Source organism: Perissodus microlepis, chromosome 13 (assembly GCF_051167445.1).
Source record: "Perissodus microlepis isolate ML-2025 ecotype Zambia chromosome 13, ASM5116744v1, whole genome shotgun sequence".
Taxonomy (NCBI): Eukaryota; Metazoa; Chordata; class Actinopteri; order Cichliformes; family Cichlidae; genus Perissodus; species Perissodus microlepis.
Window position 1 is genome coordinate 25,892,532 of NC_140473.1, and position 19,319 is coordinate 25,911,850.

Consider the following 19,319-nt stretch of genomic DNA (forward strand, 5'->3'; position numbering starts at 1 on the left):
AGAGGTGCCCTGACTACTTTTGTGGAAGGCAGTGATAAAATGATAATTAGTAACATTACAAGTTCATCCAAAAAATGCTCCTAAACATGACATAGTTCTTTTTGACTTCCTGTGTGTTTGTGCTTCACTACTATATTTAATCATTAGTAATTATTAAACTTGGGATCTCTTGTATATTGTGTCTTTTGTCCTGTCTCTCTTGGTCTGTACTCTTTCCATCTTTCCCTTCACCCCGCTCTGAGCCTGGTTCTGCTCGAGGTTTCTGTCTGTTAAAAGGAGGTTTTTCTTTCCACTTTCAAGTGCTTTGACGTAGTGGGTTGTGTTATTTAAAGTGAAGTGAATAATTAAATTGACACTGATTATTAAAAGAAATGAAAAGTAGTAGGCACCGTGTAGAGTAATATCTATGAAAATAGACACAACTGTGTAAACATAAATTAAGCATAACATGATGTAAAAAAAGTCCTAAACTCGACAGAGTTAGAAAGTCACTTAGGGTGGGCAAACAGACCAACAGTGCACTGACTTTTAAATGGCACAGACACATGGCAGCGCCTAGAATATAGATCTTTGTGTGCATCCGCTTTTCATTTCACTGTGGGACAAAAGCCACTGAATGTTTTATATTCTGTAAAAAGAGTGTATTTGAACTCAGACCAGATCTTTTGCTAACCACACAAAGTACTTTTGGAAATCTTAAACAGGAACTGAAACCAAAACTTAATACTGATGTCAGATGAGATCTGAACTCCATTCTCCTTGTCAAAAGTTGAGTCTACCACCTCCGAACTGACTGCACCGCATTTTTAAAGTATAAACTCAAACTGAACTTTTACTGCTTTCAGAATTCAGTCTGTTCAATAAAGTCTTCTTTATTGAAGAGCTGCTGATCAAATACTTGGACCTGATTACAGCTGCTTGCCAAGTTTCACTATGTTACTGCCACAGGCGATGTGGAAGTGGATGAGCTTTGAACATGCTGTTGTGAAGCTACATCTTCAAATCAGAGTTTACTTTAAGTTTGTACTGTGTAAAAACAGAAAACAAGGAGAAGCTTGAGAAAATGTTTGGCAAATATACAAAAAATTTTTTTTAAACCTTGTATTTTAAAAGAAATTTAAATGTAAAAAGAAATGCTGAGGTCAAGAATCATGGCTAAACATCTTGCATAGGCTGTTTTACCAGCTCCAGGCTGATAGACTGACATTAAAAATGAGCAGGATTTAACTCTGCAAATGTTTTTTAAAACATCTTTAAACAAAGGTGAGCAGGATCTTTAGAAATGTTAATTAGTCCTGACCTGTCTTGCACAACAGCTCTGCAAAAGGCCAATGTATTCATTCACTCAGAAGCAAGTTGGCTTTTTTGAAGTAAGCAATCAAATACTGAGCTATTTCAAAAATGTTTGTGGTTACCTTGGGAATATGAATAATGCATTTGCAAATGGATCTGTTCAAGCACAGATACGTTTTATGCATTCATTTAAGATTTCAGGAACCCAAGCCAGCAAAGATGTGTGATTGCTGTAGTTTGAGTTCCCCTCCAAATTTTTTTTACACCATTTGGACAGAGCCAGTGATGAGGACCAATAGTTTTGTTTTTGTTCACAATGATGTTGTTAATATGTCCATGAAATGACAAATGATCTCATCCATGATGAAGAAAGCAGGGCTTTGTGTTAACTGGCTAAATCTCTGGTTATAGTATGGTTAAGTGGTATCACATTGGTAGTCATCAACTTTCTTTAACCCAGAGTTTCTTTTTCAGGTTCACACAAAAGGGCGTGTTGCACAAAACATTGGACTCCACTTCCTCACAAACTTGAGTGAGTAAGTAAGTGCACCCTACCCTACTATATGTATGTGTATATATATATATATATATATATATATATATATATATATATATATATATATAAAAAATTTTACAAGTCACACTTAACAAGAAATCCTGTGAAACCAGCTGTTTCTAAGTAATATTTTTTGTGGCTAAATCCACTTTGTTTAAAAAAAAAACATTTCTTGTGCTTTTCATTCACAAAGAGAGTCAGTCACATCTTCAGACACTCTGATTAAAAGTTGTCCTCTAGAGCTGTTATTTGGGAGTTACAGATTAGTGACATCCCCTGGGTATATTCATTCTTCATTGCTGCCTAGCTTAGTTTTATCTCAGTTTAGCCAAGCATCTGATGTTCAAATAAAATAATCTCATAGATATTCCCCAAAGACTCAATGCAGTTTGGGGCCATTTCTATAAACCATAAAAGACTGTTAGCCTTTCAGAAAGGCCATTTAAATTAACTCTCAATAAAAACAAGTCATTGACTGAGGAAAAAAAATGTTACAGAGCCAAATGAGACAGACAACAAACACCATCTACACTAGCAAAACATCCAAAATACAAGCTCTTCAATTTAATACTAAACATGGTGAATCATGTGTGGGACTGCTACTAAAGTGGTTACACTTATTTCAGTAGTTACATAGTGGCCACTTGAGGCAAGCTCCAAAAGTGAGTCAGTCCCCACAAATTCAACTGAACTGCCAGTGTTGATGTCCCACAAACTGCAGCTCCTTGAATACTTCAGGCTCAGTGTAATTGTGTTTAAAAAACAAAGAAACAGTTGTAATACGGATTATACACACATCTATACGCCACATTTTCCAATCCAAACAATTTAATTCAATTTAATTCAACACTAAATACAAATGATATGATATATGGCCTGGAAGAGCCATTTACCATCCAGTTAGCTGACAACCCGTCATGCTCTGCCCCCAAGATGATAAGAGATCAAGTCAAGTCAAGTGGCTGTATTGTCATTTCAAACATGTGCACTGTTACAGTACACAATGAAGCGAGATAACATTCCTCCAAGACCATGGTGCCACATATAATATATAACAGAGAATCAGCACAGGACTACATATAGTGCAAGTGTGCAAAAAATGCAAAAAACAAAAACAGTGCAACACCAGTCAGAACACACAAGACAGTGATGGTGGTTGTGCAAAAACAAACAATGACAGTGGGTTGTGCAAAAAGACTGAGCATTGTGCAAAAAAAAAAAAAGATTAATGATAAGCTAGTAGCACGCAAGTGATCCATATGCAAAAATACTAAATGGCAGGTAGTTATGATGCTGTTTTGATCTGCAGGTTGTAACCACGAAATAATTTTGCATGCGCTAATTTTACATCCACTTTTAAGAGGCCACATGGCGGCGATATTGCTGTCAGTATCTGAAGAAGAATGAAGAATGGACATCAATGGGATTTGTCCCACGGGTGCTGCAATCACACAGTTCAGAAAAGTAGAAGTTAAAAGAAGGGAGGACAGAATAATAACCCTGCTGTGGTCACTAATGTGGTGGAGGTTTAAAAAAAGAAAAAGAAGAAGCAGCTGTTCCTATGATTCTCGTGGTCCCTGTCTCATTGTGTCGCCGTTGACTTCTTCATCCACAAATTCATCACACACAAAAATTGTCTCGCCTGAGCAGTCCCGCCTGTGGCCTGCGTGCTGCTGACCCCAATGACATCACTGTTGGTGTGCAAGCACAGGAAGTCTGCATGCTGTCAGTGAGGTTTCTTTAACAGCGCTGACCAGCTGACACGAGTCACAGCAGGATCTCGAGTCTGTCAACAGCAGATTCTTACAGTATCAAAAACCTGCATGCACATTGTGGACACCCTTTTCTCCCTCATGTTTACAGTGCATGCAGAAACACAAAGTCAGTGATGATGGTATTTATGATGATGTGAATTTTTACACAAGTAAGTGAGTTTATATTGGTAAACTCCCATGAGATTTACAAATTACACATGGCTGTCTATAATCCAGACTATATATACTGTACTGTTTCTTACAGTTTAAGTACTTCCCAAGCGTGTCTGAGGAGATTACTGCTGACTTGACAAAACCTAAAACCCCAATCAGAGATGATTGGTATCACAATGGTCTTGTGAATATGGTGTATTTTGGCTTTATGTAATTAAACACTGTAAGTCTTCTCTATCTGTGTACTGTGTATACAAAAGCCCAATAGGGGACTGTTGGGAGATTTTGAGTTTTGTGTCATGTTTATTTTGTAGCTTCATTTAAAGGAAGAAGAGCTTATGAGTTGTACAACTGCAGAATAGGGAAGTGAGACATTGCGTGCAGAGAATATGTGCTATGACCGTTAAATGCCTTTTTTCTGTTTCAACAGATAAGCTAACGGTTCCTCCTTTTAAGGAGTTGTTGTTGAGTTCTATACATGCCACACCTATTGTTGTGAAAGCTGTTTGAGTATAAATAAAGGATGTACCGACGCCCCGCGCGATTTCCCTGTGACACATCTAGTGCACACGTTAGTGCAGAACAGATCGGACCGTGTCGGGGCATCGCCCATGTACATGCAATATCTTTGAGTCTGTGTTTCTTTGCCTCCTAAGAGTTTTCTCCTCACAGGGACCACAGTTGGAAAAAAGCAATACTTATAAACTCGGTGCAGTACATCAGTTCCATGCTCTGTTTTGGACCAGTGCTAAACTACATTGTCCCTATTAAATTAAAGCTTAAAAAAAGCTTTTAGACAGTCTTTCCATCACCATGCAATAATAGTCGATTCTGTTTTTCTTCCCTCGCCTTCTTAGAAAATCAGATTCCATCTGCTTCATTGGCTTATAAAAACGATAGCAATTTCTCAAACCAAACCAAACTCACAGTTTTGGTGTCAGTATCTCATTAGGTAATCATCAAATCTAATTTTAGCAATCAGAATATCATCAGGCTTGTCACGCATTCACACATTGCTGAAAACTTGCTTTACCTCAAATAACTGACAATAATCTTGACTCATGATCTGATTTGTTTCCCTCCGAGTGCCGCAGCATGTGTCATTACAACAAGTCCTTTTCTTGTTCTCCCTAATGAGGTGTTATTAGAGGCACCGATGTGTCTCTCCCTGTAAATAATACCTGCTGACAACCACCCAGCTGCTGTCACCTGAATCGTCATGGCATGTGTGTGTATGTGTGTGAGTGCATACAAAGTAGGTGGACAGCAATCGTGGGAAGCACAGTCATGTCAAAGCTTTGTCTTCACGTGTTATTGTTATAGCTCGGAGAGAGGCTAGGTGCACATTGACATAAATTAGCCTGACATCTTCTGCACCTGAATGCATCACAAAGCAGCAAACGGTGAAGTTATCTCCTCTCTGCAGACAGATGCATATTCATATCCATTAGAAATGTCACATGGCGAAGAAAAAGTCCCACCTAACTTTTATAGAGCCTAACATTCAGAGATGTAAATGTATGGTAATTAAATTTGCTGTTTCGACTTAATTTAACAGAGAAATAATTGATTCAGACATTAGCTGTCTAAATCTCAATTGATGGAGCGTCTTGCAAGTACTAAAAGCCGCTCATTGATCAAGCTCCAAAGCTCATGTTCATCGATTCAACTCTACTCTGTACCATTTCGCAGAGACTGTGCTCATGTTAATGGAGTCAGTGACGGAAGAATTACAGCTTCAGTAACAGAACAAAAAGGTTAATAATGCAATAAAAATGCAGGGTTATAATTTAGGTGAAAGAAAAGATAAAGCCACTTCAGAAAAAGATCATTTATTTTCAATTCACCGAACAAAAAACTGTGTTTATTACTAAAATAGCTGTACAAATTAAACTCTAACAGCAGGTCACTCTAACTCACTAACACCACAGTAAACCTTCAGTACGATTAAAAAGGATTGTGCTGCTATAGTTCAGAAGTGAAGCACTACTAGAAGAGAACCAAACCTATCAACACCACCTTGAAAAGTACTCTTCAAAACAACTCTAAACACACTATATAAACGGATTCAGTGTCCTCTTTAGTCTGTGGTTTTGCATTTAATCAACATTATTATTTGGTCTTCTGTTCCTCATTACATCCACATCCTCCAGGCCCGTCGGCATGCTTCTACATGTAGTGGAGTGATAAAGCTATGTCGTTTTTCCCAGCATGCCCTGCATCGTCTTCAAGCATTTGGTGCCATCATTGAAACACACTTCCACGACTTCTTCTCAGTTCAAAGGTCGGGTTTATCGTAGGGGTCATTTACTCACTTTTTTAATGAAAATTTTTAACTTGCACACGAAGATGCTGCTGAATCAGCTAATAAAATCTAATGACATCTGGGATGAAAAGAGAAAATACAATAAAACTGAAATCCAGTCCTTGCTTAAAATACACCATAGAAAAAGACAACTTACAATGTTCTCAGCAAAAACATGACCATATACTGTGTATGCGGTTCACTACATTTAATTTTCACACCCGGCTAAGAGCAATGAACACAATGAGAGAAACTGAAGAATTTAGATGAGGTTTTTCTAATCTCACTAACCTTCCACAGAGAGGAGATTGGGGTGGAGTGACGGGTTGACAAAATATTTTACATAGGACAGCAATGTATTTCTTGTGTTGTTAACCCAAACCTTGATAAACCTAAACAAGTTGTTTTCAATGAAGGTGAAACTTATAGGAGCAATTTGGGGGTTTTATTTGGCCAGAGAGTGGGTTGGAGGTACTTGGCTCAAAATATAATATTTATGTTATACATTTTTCATATAGTCCTTTGGTCTGCACCAGTTGATACATAAAAAAAATGTTCATACTTAACTGACTTTCAGATAAAAGGAAAAAAATGATATTGGGACAAAAAGTGGAATGCCTTCATAGGAACCGGAGGCGGGAAATAATGAAGTGTGTGTGTATCCATTACTGGTGTTTATCATGCGAGATATAAAAAGATGTGATAGAGATGAAAGACGGAAAACATATGCAGGGAATATGAGTGGAAAGCAAAGACATGCCTGCGCTAGAGAAAAGTGACATCGTGAGAGAAAATGAAGACATTAGTCTGCTATCGTTGAACCAAAATAGTCAGCAATGTCCTCACATAACCAAAGTCTTTTGGTTTTTACTTACTTGAGTAAAGAAGTTAAATCAGTACCTCAACTTCTACCAATCTGTGGTTTTTCCACCTTTGTTCAGATAACAGATTTCAGAAAATAAATAGAAGCCATACTTTGCTTTGTGTAACAATGAAAGAAGCATGAATAACAGATAATGTTAAAGAAAAGAGAACACAAACATGTTCATTGTGAACAGATACACATTTCTTTCCCACCATGAAATATAACATTAAAATAAATGAACTGAACTCACTGACAAAACAGCAGACATTCATTATCAACATCATTCCTGTTCTTGTCCCGTTCTTTCTATAATCACAAGAGTAGTTGATATAAAGTCAGAATTGTAACATTTACATCATTTTCTATGTACAGTTTTTCCACTGATGATATTGACAAATGACCATTTTTAGAGTCTGTTTAAAAACACTACCATAGAAGCAAAAACAAAGCAAACAAAATGAAAGAACATGAGTTTCTGTCTGTGTCTTCCTGTCTTGTTGAGCCAGTAGTCAGGCTCAGTTTGTTGTGTAAAGCACTGAGGCTTGACAAGGCGTCTCTATCTCTGTCTGTCCCCTCAGCTCCAGCACTGCCAGGCCAGAAGCAAGTTGAACCGTCACTTAAATAAAATATTCCTTCTGGGTCTCAGTGGGACCGTTCTGTGAAGTGATCCGACTTCTGAATGGCAACTCTGGATTGTCTTCGGGTTTCACTGTTTTTACTTCCTGGCGCTGACATGTGCATTTCCTCCTGTAGAGGAATCGGGCCATTATGGCTAATGCAGACACGGTCACAAAGATCACCATGGCTATCACACCTGCAAAGCAAATAAATGGACAAAGTTATAACAGTATGGCAGAGGCAATATAGGTATATGTTAAGGACATCAACCATAGACTTCACATAAACAGTGGATGTAACTTCTCAGTCTGAAAAGCTGATACTAAAGTGCCTTAAAGCAGCCAATAGGAACATCCCTCAGCTTAGGCCTCAGTTCTGTAGACCTAGAGAATTATTGGAGACTTCATGGCAAACACTCATCGCTAGGGAAAAATTTGAAATTTCTTGACCTTCTTGTTGCTAAGTGAAATTACCTGCAAAGAGACAGTGCAGGACTGAAAACCTCTTTGCAGTTGCTGTAGTTGGTAGCATATTGCTGTGGTCGCCAACAATTGATACTGAAGATGCCAACACTTGCCAACTGCTATCTAAGCCGTGGTGAAATTGTGAAGAGTGAGACACGACCAAAAATGGAGACCATTCACCTTCAAAGTTGCACGTTTTGAAACATGTTGATTTCAGCAGTTAGGGTTAGACATTCACTGTCTTTGCTTGTCTTGGACTTTTTGAAATTTAGTGGTTGCAAACAAGTCGACTTCTTCCATGCAAACTGTATACGACAACAGCAGCCTTACTTAAAAAAGCAAATACAGGGTATGCAACTATGAGGTGCAATCAAAAAGTTCTGACTTGACTCATAAAAATAAAAAGTGAACAGTGAACAGTTCCATTAACACACCTGAACAGTGTTAATGGAACAGTTTTAAAAATGTCATTTTGAAATTCAAAGCATATTTTTTTTGCCTTTGATAAAAATGAAAACTCTTGTTCATAATTTCTTGGTATCACACTAGCAGGAAATTTCAATTGGCCTTATTGGGACATTTTTTTGTCTTTCACAAGACTTCCACAGAAAGCCACAGCACATATCAGCCTGTTCTAAGGATGTCATAATTTTCTTTTGTTTGCTTTACGTGATTTATCAGAACCACAAGTACGGTGTACACAAGCTGTCAATAAAGGAAAGAGAGTCGGGAGAAAAAGGAGCAGCAGCCTATAATGAAACACCCAGCCATATGTGTAACATAGAGGTCAAATATTCTTTTATAATACATCGCTGAAAATATACCTGCAACAGTTTAAAATATGTCAGAACTATATGTGATCAAAAGAAAAAATGTTTTATGCATCATGAATTGTTAACACCTGTTAATTGTCAAAGCTGAAATTAAAAGTTTCTTCAAGTTTGCATACATCGTTACATTTCTTCTTGTAAAAATAACTGCAACTCTCTTAATCCTTTACATATTTAAATAAAACCAGTTATAGACTTATGGTACTTATGGTGCCCACCATCTGGACTACTTTATGCAAATCATAATGCAGGACACACACCACCTCTGGAAACTCCTGAAAAAGGCTGAAACTATTCATTGCTGTTCTAAAATGAAAGCAGATTCAGGAAACTAAACTGGTTACACTTGAGAGCTTTTGTCTTATTTTCAATTGTAATAAATTATCACCGGAGAGCCAAACTGGAAACAAAACATTATGAAATAAAACTCCTATCTGAAGGCGAGTGGTCAGTGGCCCAACAGACACAGAAAACAAAATTGCTTTGCTTCATCATTAGTACTGCAGGGTCCACATTTTCTCCAGGCTCCCTGGGCAATTTGAGCTATTAGAAGGTATCTACACTGATGTTAGCAATAACAAAAACTGACAGGAATTGTACTTGGAGTCGGACGTAATTTGTATTCTAATTAGCCATGTTTTCCTTTGTGTATTCAGACACAGTCAAGCTGTTTGAGAGGCAGCTGTGGGCTTTCATTTGCACAACATGCAGTTCAGTTTTAATCATCATTTCACTGCCAGTTCCTCTGCACTGAGGTGTGTCAAAAGAAAGGTATAAATGAATTCCAATAAAGGAAAAAAGATGTGATAGGAGAACAAGTTTGAAACTGTCTATTAACTGACTTGACATCACATTATCCCCGTTGGCTTTGTACACAGTTTCTGTCTCATGATTGATGATAATGGCAGAGCCACATTGAAACAGGTTGCTGCCACAGTACCTCCGATGAGAGCTGAGTCACTCCTGATGGCATTCACTAAAGGCTGACCTGTTCCCACTGATCCAGACTGGCCTGCAGAACAGCGACATAGAAGAAAAGGTGAAAATATGAAAGCGAAAAGAGGGAATTTGCAGGACAAGCATCACAGGGGAACAGAAAGAAGATGATGAAATAAAGTACAGAGAATAGATAAGAGAAAAAGAAAAATAAAGAAGCAAAGGATGGCCATTAGTGAGGCGAAAAATAGATATTGCGACATGCTCAAAAGAGAATGCAGAGAGGGGAAAACAGGAATCATCTACGGTGGGACTTCAGAGTGGATTAGATGAGTGATCACAGGGGAAGGATATGACAACGCAAATTCTCACCCCTGGTTCAAATTAATTGCCTCATTTTCTAGCCGTTACTGCAGTGCACAACAGCATTAAAGTCATCCACATCATGAAGTTGGAGAGGTATCACCCACACAGAAGTGCCTATGATATGAATTTCAGTAATATTAATTATTTGAGTCTGATGGGAAACATAATCCCGTGGCTGTGTGGTAAAGGAACATTACAAATATTGGAGGATGTGTTTACTACTCACTATCTGACCTGTGTGGAGGATGCTGCACCTTTCACAGATGAGACATGTCCAAGCGTTGTTCCCTAACTACAAATCTGTGTTTTAATATATGCCTTTATTTCCTGAAATACGTTTAGACTGACTTTTATAAGAATAGCACATGACCTTTATGACTGTTGTTGCTCCGCTGTGCAGAAACCTGAGACATGATAAGTCTGAGTGGTAAGCAGTTTAGCATCTTTCTTTTCTTTTTTTGTAGCAGTGTTTATTTGAAAATCTGCAGGGGGAGACCAGACATTGCATTTATGATGATATTCAAAGCTATTTGGATGATGTTCTAATTATGCAAACCACCAGGATAATGTCAGTACAATTAATTCATTTCCCTGACACATGCATTTGCAATTGTAAAAAGAACATATGTAGAGGCTGACATAAAAAAAACTGATGTTTGACACTGTCCTAGTCGCAGGAATAATGCAGAAAAACCATCATCCAGCAGAAATTGCTCCATGAAATGTCGAGATTGTCTTCACCTAGTCGTTATGCGTGATTCCAGATCTGCATATAACACAACTGAGGAAGGATGTGCAGCTTTAGAAATTCAGATATCATTGGTAGAGACACAATATTATATTTTCAAAACGTATTAATAGTTTTAAACACATATATGGTCTAAAGTTAAAGTAAGTCGTACTTTTTCTGCCTATGAGACACCAGTCCTTTCTAATTTTCATTCTCATTTGGCAAAACACCTGCTGTCTCGGGTGTCCTTTGGCATTTGTGCTGTGGCAGGAGCAGTGGTGTCATTCTTAACTCGTCCCATAAGGATGCTTTTAAAGGATCTCCTGATGCCACATGCACATGCACAAGCTAACTGACACTTTGCAACATGCAGAGTTAGTGTAAAGAGGCCTGAATTAGATGCCTAAACTGAGGTGTCCGAAGAAACGAAAATAAAAAGCATCTGAAAAGAAATCAGCCAGTGATTTCAAAGCAAATCACTCTGCGTCACGTAAATAGCACCAGCTCTATTTTTTAATGTAAGCCATTTCAAGCTGAACAAATCAGATAAGGGGAGCAGGAAGTCAGATACAGGAACAGCAGAGAAAATCCAGTCAACTCTCAAAACAGATGACCCCATGCAGACAACATGCTATGCTTCTGAAATGCTCTCTGCATGATCTGAAGCCATGCGAGGGACAGAACAAAACTGTGTTGGAGACACTGGGGTTTGACCATCATTGCCACCACTTCAATCTCCTTCAATCTCCAATACCAATAAAGAAAGCAAGGAAATAAACCTCTTACCTGATAGATGGTGTGTGGTTTCTGTTGCATCAGAGAGGTTGGCTGAAGTAAAGCCACAAATGGACTGTATCAGCGGACCAGTTACGGTAACTGGACTAGTTTTTGGGTGGAGCAGAGAAGCTTTCAGAGGGCTGATGGAGTTAAAGAGGACAGCAGATAGACAGCCAGTGAAACCCAGAGAAGCAATCTGAGCCAAGTCCGGATCCAACCCTTCAGAATCTATAGAGAAAAGACAAGCACACAGACTGATGTTTTATAAAATGTACAGTACGGATGGTGATTACTTCACTTTTTTAAAATTGATTTTGCTTTAGCAGTGCTACTGTAACTCTGCTAAAGAACAAAAAGGAAAAATAATACTTTGGGCATAACAAAATAAATTAAAGTGCTGCCAGCAGATAATAAGAAAACAAGCTGAAAGAATATTGCTTCAAAGTGGTAGGTGCAGCGACTGATTTAGAATATTGACCAAATAATCAGTGTCTGGTTTTCTCTCTTCCAAATAGTCTGAGGTCTATTAACTCCACTGCAATGCACTCATAATTACTAGGAGAAGATGACAATGATGAGGTTACTGATGCAGTTTTGCTATGAGGTGAAAACTGGCATCAGTGAACCTTCTATTAAAGATGCTAATGTTGTACATTTAGTTGTTACAAATTATCAAATGTTTTATACAAAAACAAAAAAAAGTACAAATAATGCTGACAAATGGCTGGGAACAAAAACAAGGTTACTGGTGGATCCAACAAAACAGCGACAACAAAACAAAACAAAAAAAGTCCAAAAATACTCAAGAAAGCATGAAGACACATATGGAGCTTTTCTGTTCTTTGGCTCATTGTCTCCTCTGTACTTTTTGCCTGTGACATGACCCTGAAATGAATCTTAGTGCATTTGAGGTCACTGATTTTGTTACTTGTTGAAAGTCAAGCTTTAGCTGCTTGGCTGGAGTCGGGACACACAGCTTTAACCCTTTAAAGCCTGAATGATTAAATAGTTGCCAGAAAATTCAAATGTTTATAAAACAGAAGTTTTATTAAGCCATCTGATGAATTTGTATAAAAAATAATTTAACTTGCAATGTATTTTGCTGCATCTGGCATTTTATTTTATTTTTTTAAAAATTCCTTTAAAAAATATTAAGCAATTGATTTCGTTTTTTCAGAAGGGGAAAATATACATAGATGATCTAGAAGTCTCAAAAACAGAAAACTGAATGCAACCAAGATTGCAATGGCAGAAACATTTGTCTCAGTTTTTCAGGAACCAGTGGGTGATGTCACAGCAGCTTTCATTTTGTATACTATGGTTAGCATGTCATGAAGTTGTAAAGTTGTAGTAAAGCTGGTGTTATGTTAACAGCAGGGCATAGTTGTTTCTGGCAGTAAAACTGAAAGCAAACCTTATGTCGTATACACCCTATAGAGTCTAGACAACACCACCTCCAGTGAGGGAACCAGTGAGGAAAGTTTTGAAAGCCTTATTGTCTGATATAGCAGAAAAAATAATTCTGTCTGAGTGCTCTTCAGCCTGAAAGGCCTTGCTGTCTCACTTACCGTGCACTCTGCCAAGAACCAGCGACCTTATGCCATTGAATTCTACACCAGATGTCAGGTTGAAGTCCTCTTTGGGATTCTGGTCAATCTGACAGAAAATAAAAGGTTTCCCTTCAAAACGGGCTTTCAAATAAACGCCAACACTTGAATAGTTAATCAGTACTTTGGTATATACAACAAATGATATAACGTAAATACTGATTTTCAGAGAGGTTTTATTTGATAAACCTCCTGTCTGTTGCTTTTTCCGCTGACAGAGGCTGACTTATTGTTTATTATTGACTAAGAAGATGGGTTGAGTGCTTTTTGTTTGCACGTGTGTGTTACCTGCATAGAGACAACGTCTGCCAGTCGACTGATGGTAATAACATGCAGCTGTCGGTCGGCGAGGTTCTTCACTTTGCTCCTCAGTATCTCTGCATCTTTGCTGCTGTCCAGTCTGTACCTCACCTCTAGCTTATCTGTGGTTAACAACAGCACAGTAAACTGCTATATTTCTGTGTGGCACAAAAGACAGGACTGAATAACATTGAATACATGTTTAAATGGGAAGTTTCAAAAGCTCCTGTAGTTGAAGAAAATATTGTCTAAAATCACTTTACATAAAAGACATTTTTCCCCGATTATATTCAAAAAATAAAACTTTCATTGCCGCCATGCATCCTTCCCCTTTGCCATCTCTGTCCATTGTGTGGATTCATTGTCCCTGCCTTTCTTTTAATAAGCTGGTGTTACATATTAAAATACCAAATTAAGTATTGGAATTCCTTCATACCAACTGATTTTTGTGTAGGTGGCTGGTGTGGATCTCATGCATATTCTAGACTATGTGATGCTCATTTTCAAGAGCATGCTGAACTTTATAAGGTGAAGAGGAAATAAAAAAATAATGCTTAACCTCCTAGGACCTGGCATCAACATATGTAGACATCACATTTTGGGTTGTCTAGACCCAATAAAAAAAACCTTTTATGACTGTTTATGTCTAAATTTTATCTACCATGTTTGCTATATATACATTTTTCTTATGTTTTTTATGGTATTGTTTACGTAATACTGTAAGGTGACCTTGAGGGTCTTAAAGGCGCCTATAAATAAAATGTAGTATTATTATTATTATTATAAAAAAACAAATTTTGCCCCACAAGGGCCTGATATCCACTTACGAGGACATTATACTGCCACTGTTCTTTTGAAATTTAAAATGAATTTCCTCATATGTGGATCATTTTTGTCAGAAACAAAAATCAGGTAAAAAAATAAAAATCAGGCAATTCTTTGTTTTCACATTCATCAAGATTTACATTTTCTGTTTTCAAACTCACACACCTCTGTCAATATGCACAGTTTACCTTTTCAACTTTACTGTGAATGTTATTAGTAACTTCATTTATATAATAGTGTGCTTTCATTGTAGGATTGTTTATATGATCCTCTGTTGCTTTTTTGCTTTGAAAGTTATTCGAGCCATCTTTCTGGAAACTCACATTTCCTTTCCTCCACTTATGTGTTAATGAAAATTGCACTTCTTCCCCAGAAAAGTCTCAATTGCAGTGTCTAATAACTTGAGGTGGAAATGGCAAATTTAGATGCAAATTATGAAGTGGAGGAGTGTCTACATCCAGTAAATAGTTTTCGTCATGTCTCAAAACTGTTTATGTTGTTTCTGCCTGATCTCATCCACTCATCAACCTGTTGCATATATAATGTGGTCGTGTCACTTACTCTCCCCTTGATTTTGCTATCATGCTGAGGTATGATCGCCAGACACTATTGGACCTCAAACCTGTGGTCCAAAATATTGTGTCCTTTGGAGCTGGTGGGCAGCAACCCCTGCCCCCATTTGCATCGGAAACCCCGGGTTACCTGTACCGGGTTCCCACGCTACCTTCCCGGCGAAAGCGTCATCGTCGCCGGGGTAAACGAAGCGGTCGCCTGGTGAAGCTAAAGGTCTACCTAAAGAATTATTCTGCTGTTTTCCGACCAGTGCATGGATTCTTGCCAAGGCTGTTTGCGTCTCGGCGTTTTCTGGATCCTGTTGATGCCTCTTTGGTGCCTGTTGTCGGCTTTGATGATGATGCTCCTCGGCCTCGCTGCCCATGCCCTCCCAGGCTAAACCTCCGCTGTCAACATCATCGGAACCTGAGATCGCTGCGGCGGGTTTCTGGACCTCCTGAACCCCGAGCGCCAACTCCAGCTCCCGCTAGGATTGGCCTGGTGAACGCCAGATCACTTTTAAACAAAACTTTTATTCTTCGGGACTTCTTCAGTTCCCGTGATCTGGATTTTCTGTGTGTGACTGAGACGTGGCTGAGTGTTGGTGAGTCCAGTGTTCTATCTGAACTTTTACCTGTGGATTGTTGCTATTTTAACTCGCCACGGACGTCAGGCAGAGGTGGAGGCACAGTGACTGTTTACAAAAAGGATTTTAAATGTAAGCAGTGTTTTCTACAGCCTTCGTTCTCCAGCTTTGAACTTACCTCGTTTGAGGTGAGTCGTACAAATCCGATTTTCTGCGCTGTCATCTATCGCCCCCCGAAATACAATAAGAACTTTATAAACTACTTTTCTGATTTTTTAGCTGGGATTATGCCCAACTATGATAGTGTTCTTATTGTTGGAGATTTTAATATACATGTATGTTCTCCTGATAAGCCACTGGTAAAGGACTTTTTAAGCCTTATTGACTCTTTTAGCCTGGTACAGTCCGTACGTGGCCCTACACATGAGCACGGACACACACTGGACCTTGTTCTGTCATATGGTCTGCCTGTCACTGACTTGGAGATTTGTGACTGTGCACTCTCAGATCATATGCCTGTGTTATTCAACGTTGGTTTGACATATACCGCAGTTAAATCTGGCGCTGCTACTCGGTGCTGTCGGGTTATTAACCCCGCCACTGCTGCGCAGTTTTCTGCTGCTTTTAATCAGCTCGGCGGCCCTTCTGACTTTGTTTCCTCTGATACAGAACAGCTAAATTCCTGGTTTTATTCTTGCTGTCAAAAAATCATGGACTCTGTGGCTCCTTTAAAAATCAGGCAGCCTAAGGCTAAACCTGAGCCTTGGTTTAATGAGACCAGTCGTGCTGTTAAGAGGGAATGTCGTCGAGCAGAACGGAGATGGAAAAAGGATAAACTGCATGTATCATTTCAAATTCTAAAAGACTGCTGGCATCGTTACCAGAACACTGTTAAAGAGGCAAAAAGGGAATATTTTGCAAATATTATTTCTTCCAACTGTCATAACCCACGTGTGTTGTTTAGGACCATTGACACTGTTCTTAATACTCCATTGAATGTCTGTTTGGAAGTTTCTCCTGAGATTTGCAATGATTTTCTGAACTTTTTTATTGAAAAGGTTGTCACCACCAGGGCTCTTATCACAGCTCCTGACTCTGACCCCTCTGTCTCTGTCCCTTGCGCTGCTGTTTTCACTCAGTTTGAGCTTGTGACCCTCTCCACTTTAGAGGATGTGGTTCGCCATATTAACCCCACAGGTTCCCCACGGGATCCTGTCCCTCCACAATTCTTTAAAGAAATTTTTTCTAGTATACAACAGTATGTCCTCGACATTATTAACAGCAGTCTGTCTTCTGGTATGGTTCCTGCAAAGTTCAAACATGCAGTAGTACAGCCACTGCTTAAGAAACCTGGCCTTGATCACACAGTTTTAGCGAACTATAGGCCTATTTCCAAGCTGCCTTTAGTCTCCACGGTTTTAGAGAACATTGTTTTTAGTCAACTGAAAGATTTTCTAGATGAAAATGGAATCTTTGAGGTTTTTCAATCAGGTTTTAAAACCCTTCACAGCACAGAATCTGCATTATTAAGGGTTTTTAATGACATCCTTCTGGCATGTGATTCTGGTAACCATGTTGTTCTTGTCTTGCTTGACCTAACTGCTGCCTTTGACACCGTAGACCACAATATTCTAATTTCTCGATTACATGATGTAGTGGGTATTGGTGGCACTGCACTTAATTGGTTTAGGTCTTATTTGTCAGATAGAACTTTCTCTGTCAGCCTTCTCGGTTACGAATCGTCTTCTGCTCCTCTGTCATGCGGCGTCCCACAGGGCTCAATTTTTAGGGCCACTGCTCTTTTCACTGTATCTACTGCCTCTGGGTTCTATCCTTAGAAGGCATGGGATCTCATTTCATTGTTATGCCGATGACTGCCAAATTTATTTGCCACTAAAACACAAGGATGGCATCTCCATAAAACCTCTCTTGACATGTCTAGATGACATTAAAGCTTGGTTGGCTCTAAACTTTTTAAATTTTAATGAAAAGAAAACAGAAGTGTTGGTGTTTGGACCCAGTGGTCCCTGTGAGTCCTCCTCTGTTGTTTTAGGATCCCTGGAAGTCTATTTTAAATCTGTTGTTACTGACCTTGGTTTTAAGTTGGACAGTGATTTTAAATTGGACAACCAAATCAGAGCAGTGGTGAAGTCCAGTTTTTATCATTTAAGGCGACTGGCAAGAGTAAAATCTTTTCTTTCGAGGCAGCACCTTGAAACAGTGATCCATGCTTTTATTTCTTCCCGCCTGGACTACTGTAACTCACTTTATGTGGGGGTCAGTCAGTCATTGCTCTCACGTCTGCAGCTGGTTCAAAATGCAGCTGCACGACTCCTAACAGGAACTCGAAAAAGAGAGCATATAACCCCCGTGCTAGCCTCCCTGCACTGGCTGCCTGTGTCTTTTAGAGTTAATTTTAAAATTCTTATGTTTGTTTTTAAATGCCTTCACAGTCTTGCTCCGCCTTACCTCTCTGAGCTTCTTCATCCCCACATACCCTGTCGGTCTCTCAGGTCAGCTGACCAGCTGCTCCTGGAGGTACCGAGATCCAGGAGGAAGCTCAGAGGGGACAGGGCCTTCTCTATTGTGGCTCCAAAATTATGGAATAATTTGCCCATGCACGTTAGAGAGGCCCCTTCACTGTCCAGTTTTAAATCATGTCTTAAAACCCACTTTTATTCCTTGGCTTTTAACCTCAGTGAGACTTAGTTTTCTCTTTTAATTGAAGTAGTTATTTAATTAATGATTTCACTCTTCTTTTATTTGTTTTTTATTTATATCTCATGTAATTTTATTTTACAGTTCCAATGTACAGCACTTTGTGTCAGCTGTGGTTGTTTTAAAGTGCTTTATAAATAAAGTTGATGATAAAGTTGATGATGATGATCAGTGTGGTATTAAGCAATGGTTACATCCTTTTTGCACATACTCTTTCTTACTCTGTAATGTTGCTGTCAATTTATTGATATTTATTTAATCACATCTGTCAACCATGAATATATATAACTTGGTGACTTGTATTTGTTGTATATATTGTGCTATTCCTCATATATTAACATATTGTATTGACAAATAGTCTAATTTGTTATTGTTAATGCTACTGTACTGTAGCAACTGTAACCCACAAAATTTCTCTAGGGATTAATAAAGTATTCTGATTCTGATTCTGATAACATTTGAGTGATTTTTTTGCTCTTCTGCAAAGGTTTTTCCACTTCTCTCCTTGTCAACTCTCTGTTGTCATTTTCATCACATTTACTTGATGTGCTTCCTCTTTTGACATTTTGACAGCTCTCTATATTGGTGTTATTATTATATTATATATACAATATTATATATTATAATATATATTATATATTCACTCCATTAAACCTTTTTAAATGCTCCAGAGGTCCTTGTTCTGAATCCTCCAGCCTGTGCTTAAAATAAGGGGAGCTTTAGAAGTTCTGCTGCTGAAGTTCAAACCTTGCATGAGAATGGAGTATAAAGGTGTCACGAAGAATTGAGAGAGTTCTATAGACAAAACATAATCCTAACCAATACTATAAAAACTGTAACTAAGCAGCCAGTGAGTGCACAATTCCTAATTTAAATTTTTTTTAAATGAATAATGACTGATCACCACTGGGTGTAGGAAGATGTGTTGCTGATCAGGCCTTTCTCAAAAGCAAATGTTCCGTCATCCACTATGAATTTAAACACATTATTTTTAGTTTACTCTTACTATTCATATCGGCATATCTTTAATAATAATTTGGTTATGAGAACAATGACAGGAGAG

The 19,319-nt window shown here is 38.5% G+C and overlaps 1 protein-coding gene across 1 annotated transcript in view; it reads right to left on the reverse strand.

Moving 5' to 3' along the window:
• Nucleotides 1-5,593: 5,593 nt before the first annotated feature.
• The window catches only part of LOC146375242 (contactin-associated protein-like 4), an 87,552-nt gene continuing 73,826 nt past the window's right edge, over nucleotides 5,594-19,319 (reverse strand). Inside the window, exons 20-24 of the mRNA XM_084948313.1 lie at nucleotides 13,564-13,697; nucleotides 13,237-13,324; nucleotides 11,678-11,896; nucleotides 9,800-9,871; nucleotides 5,594-7,761 (exon numbers count right to left, since the gene is read on the reverse strand). Of these exons, the coding sequence (XP_084804439.1) occupies nucleotides 7,565-7,761; nucleotides 9,800-9,871; nucleotides 11,678-11,896; nucleotides 13,237-13,324; nucleotides 13,564-13,697 (710 nt within the window). The 3' untranslated portion in view covers nucleotides 5,594-7,564. The remainder of the gene's footprint in view (nucleotides 7,762-9,799; nucleotides 9,872-11,677; nucleotides 11,897-13,236; nucleotides 13,325-13,563; nucleotides 13,698-19,319) is intronic.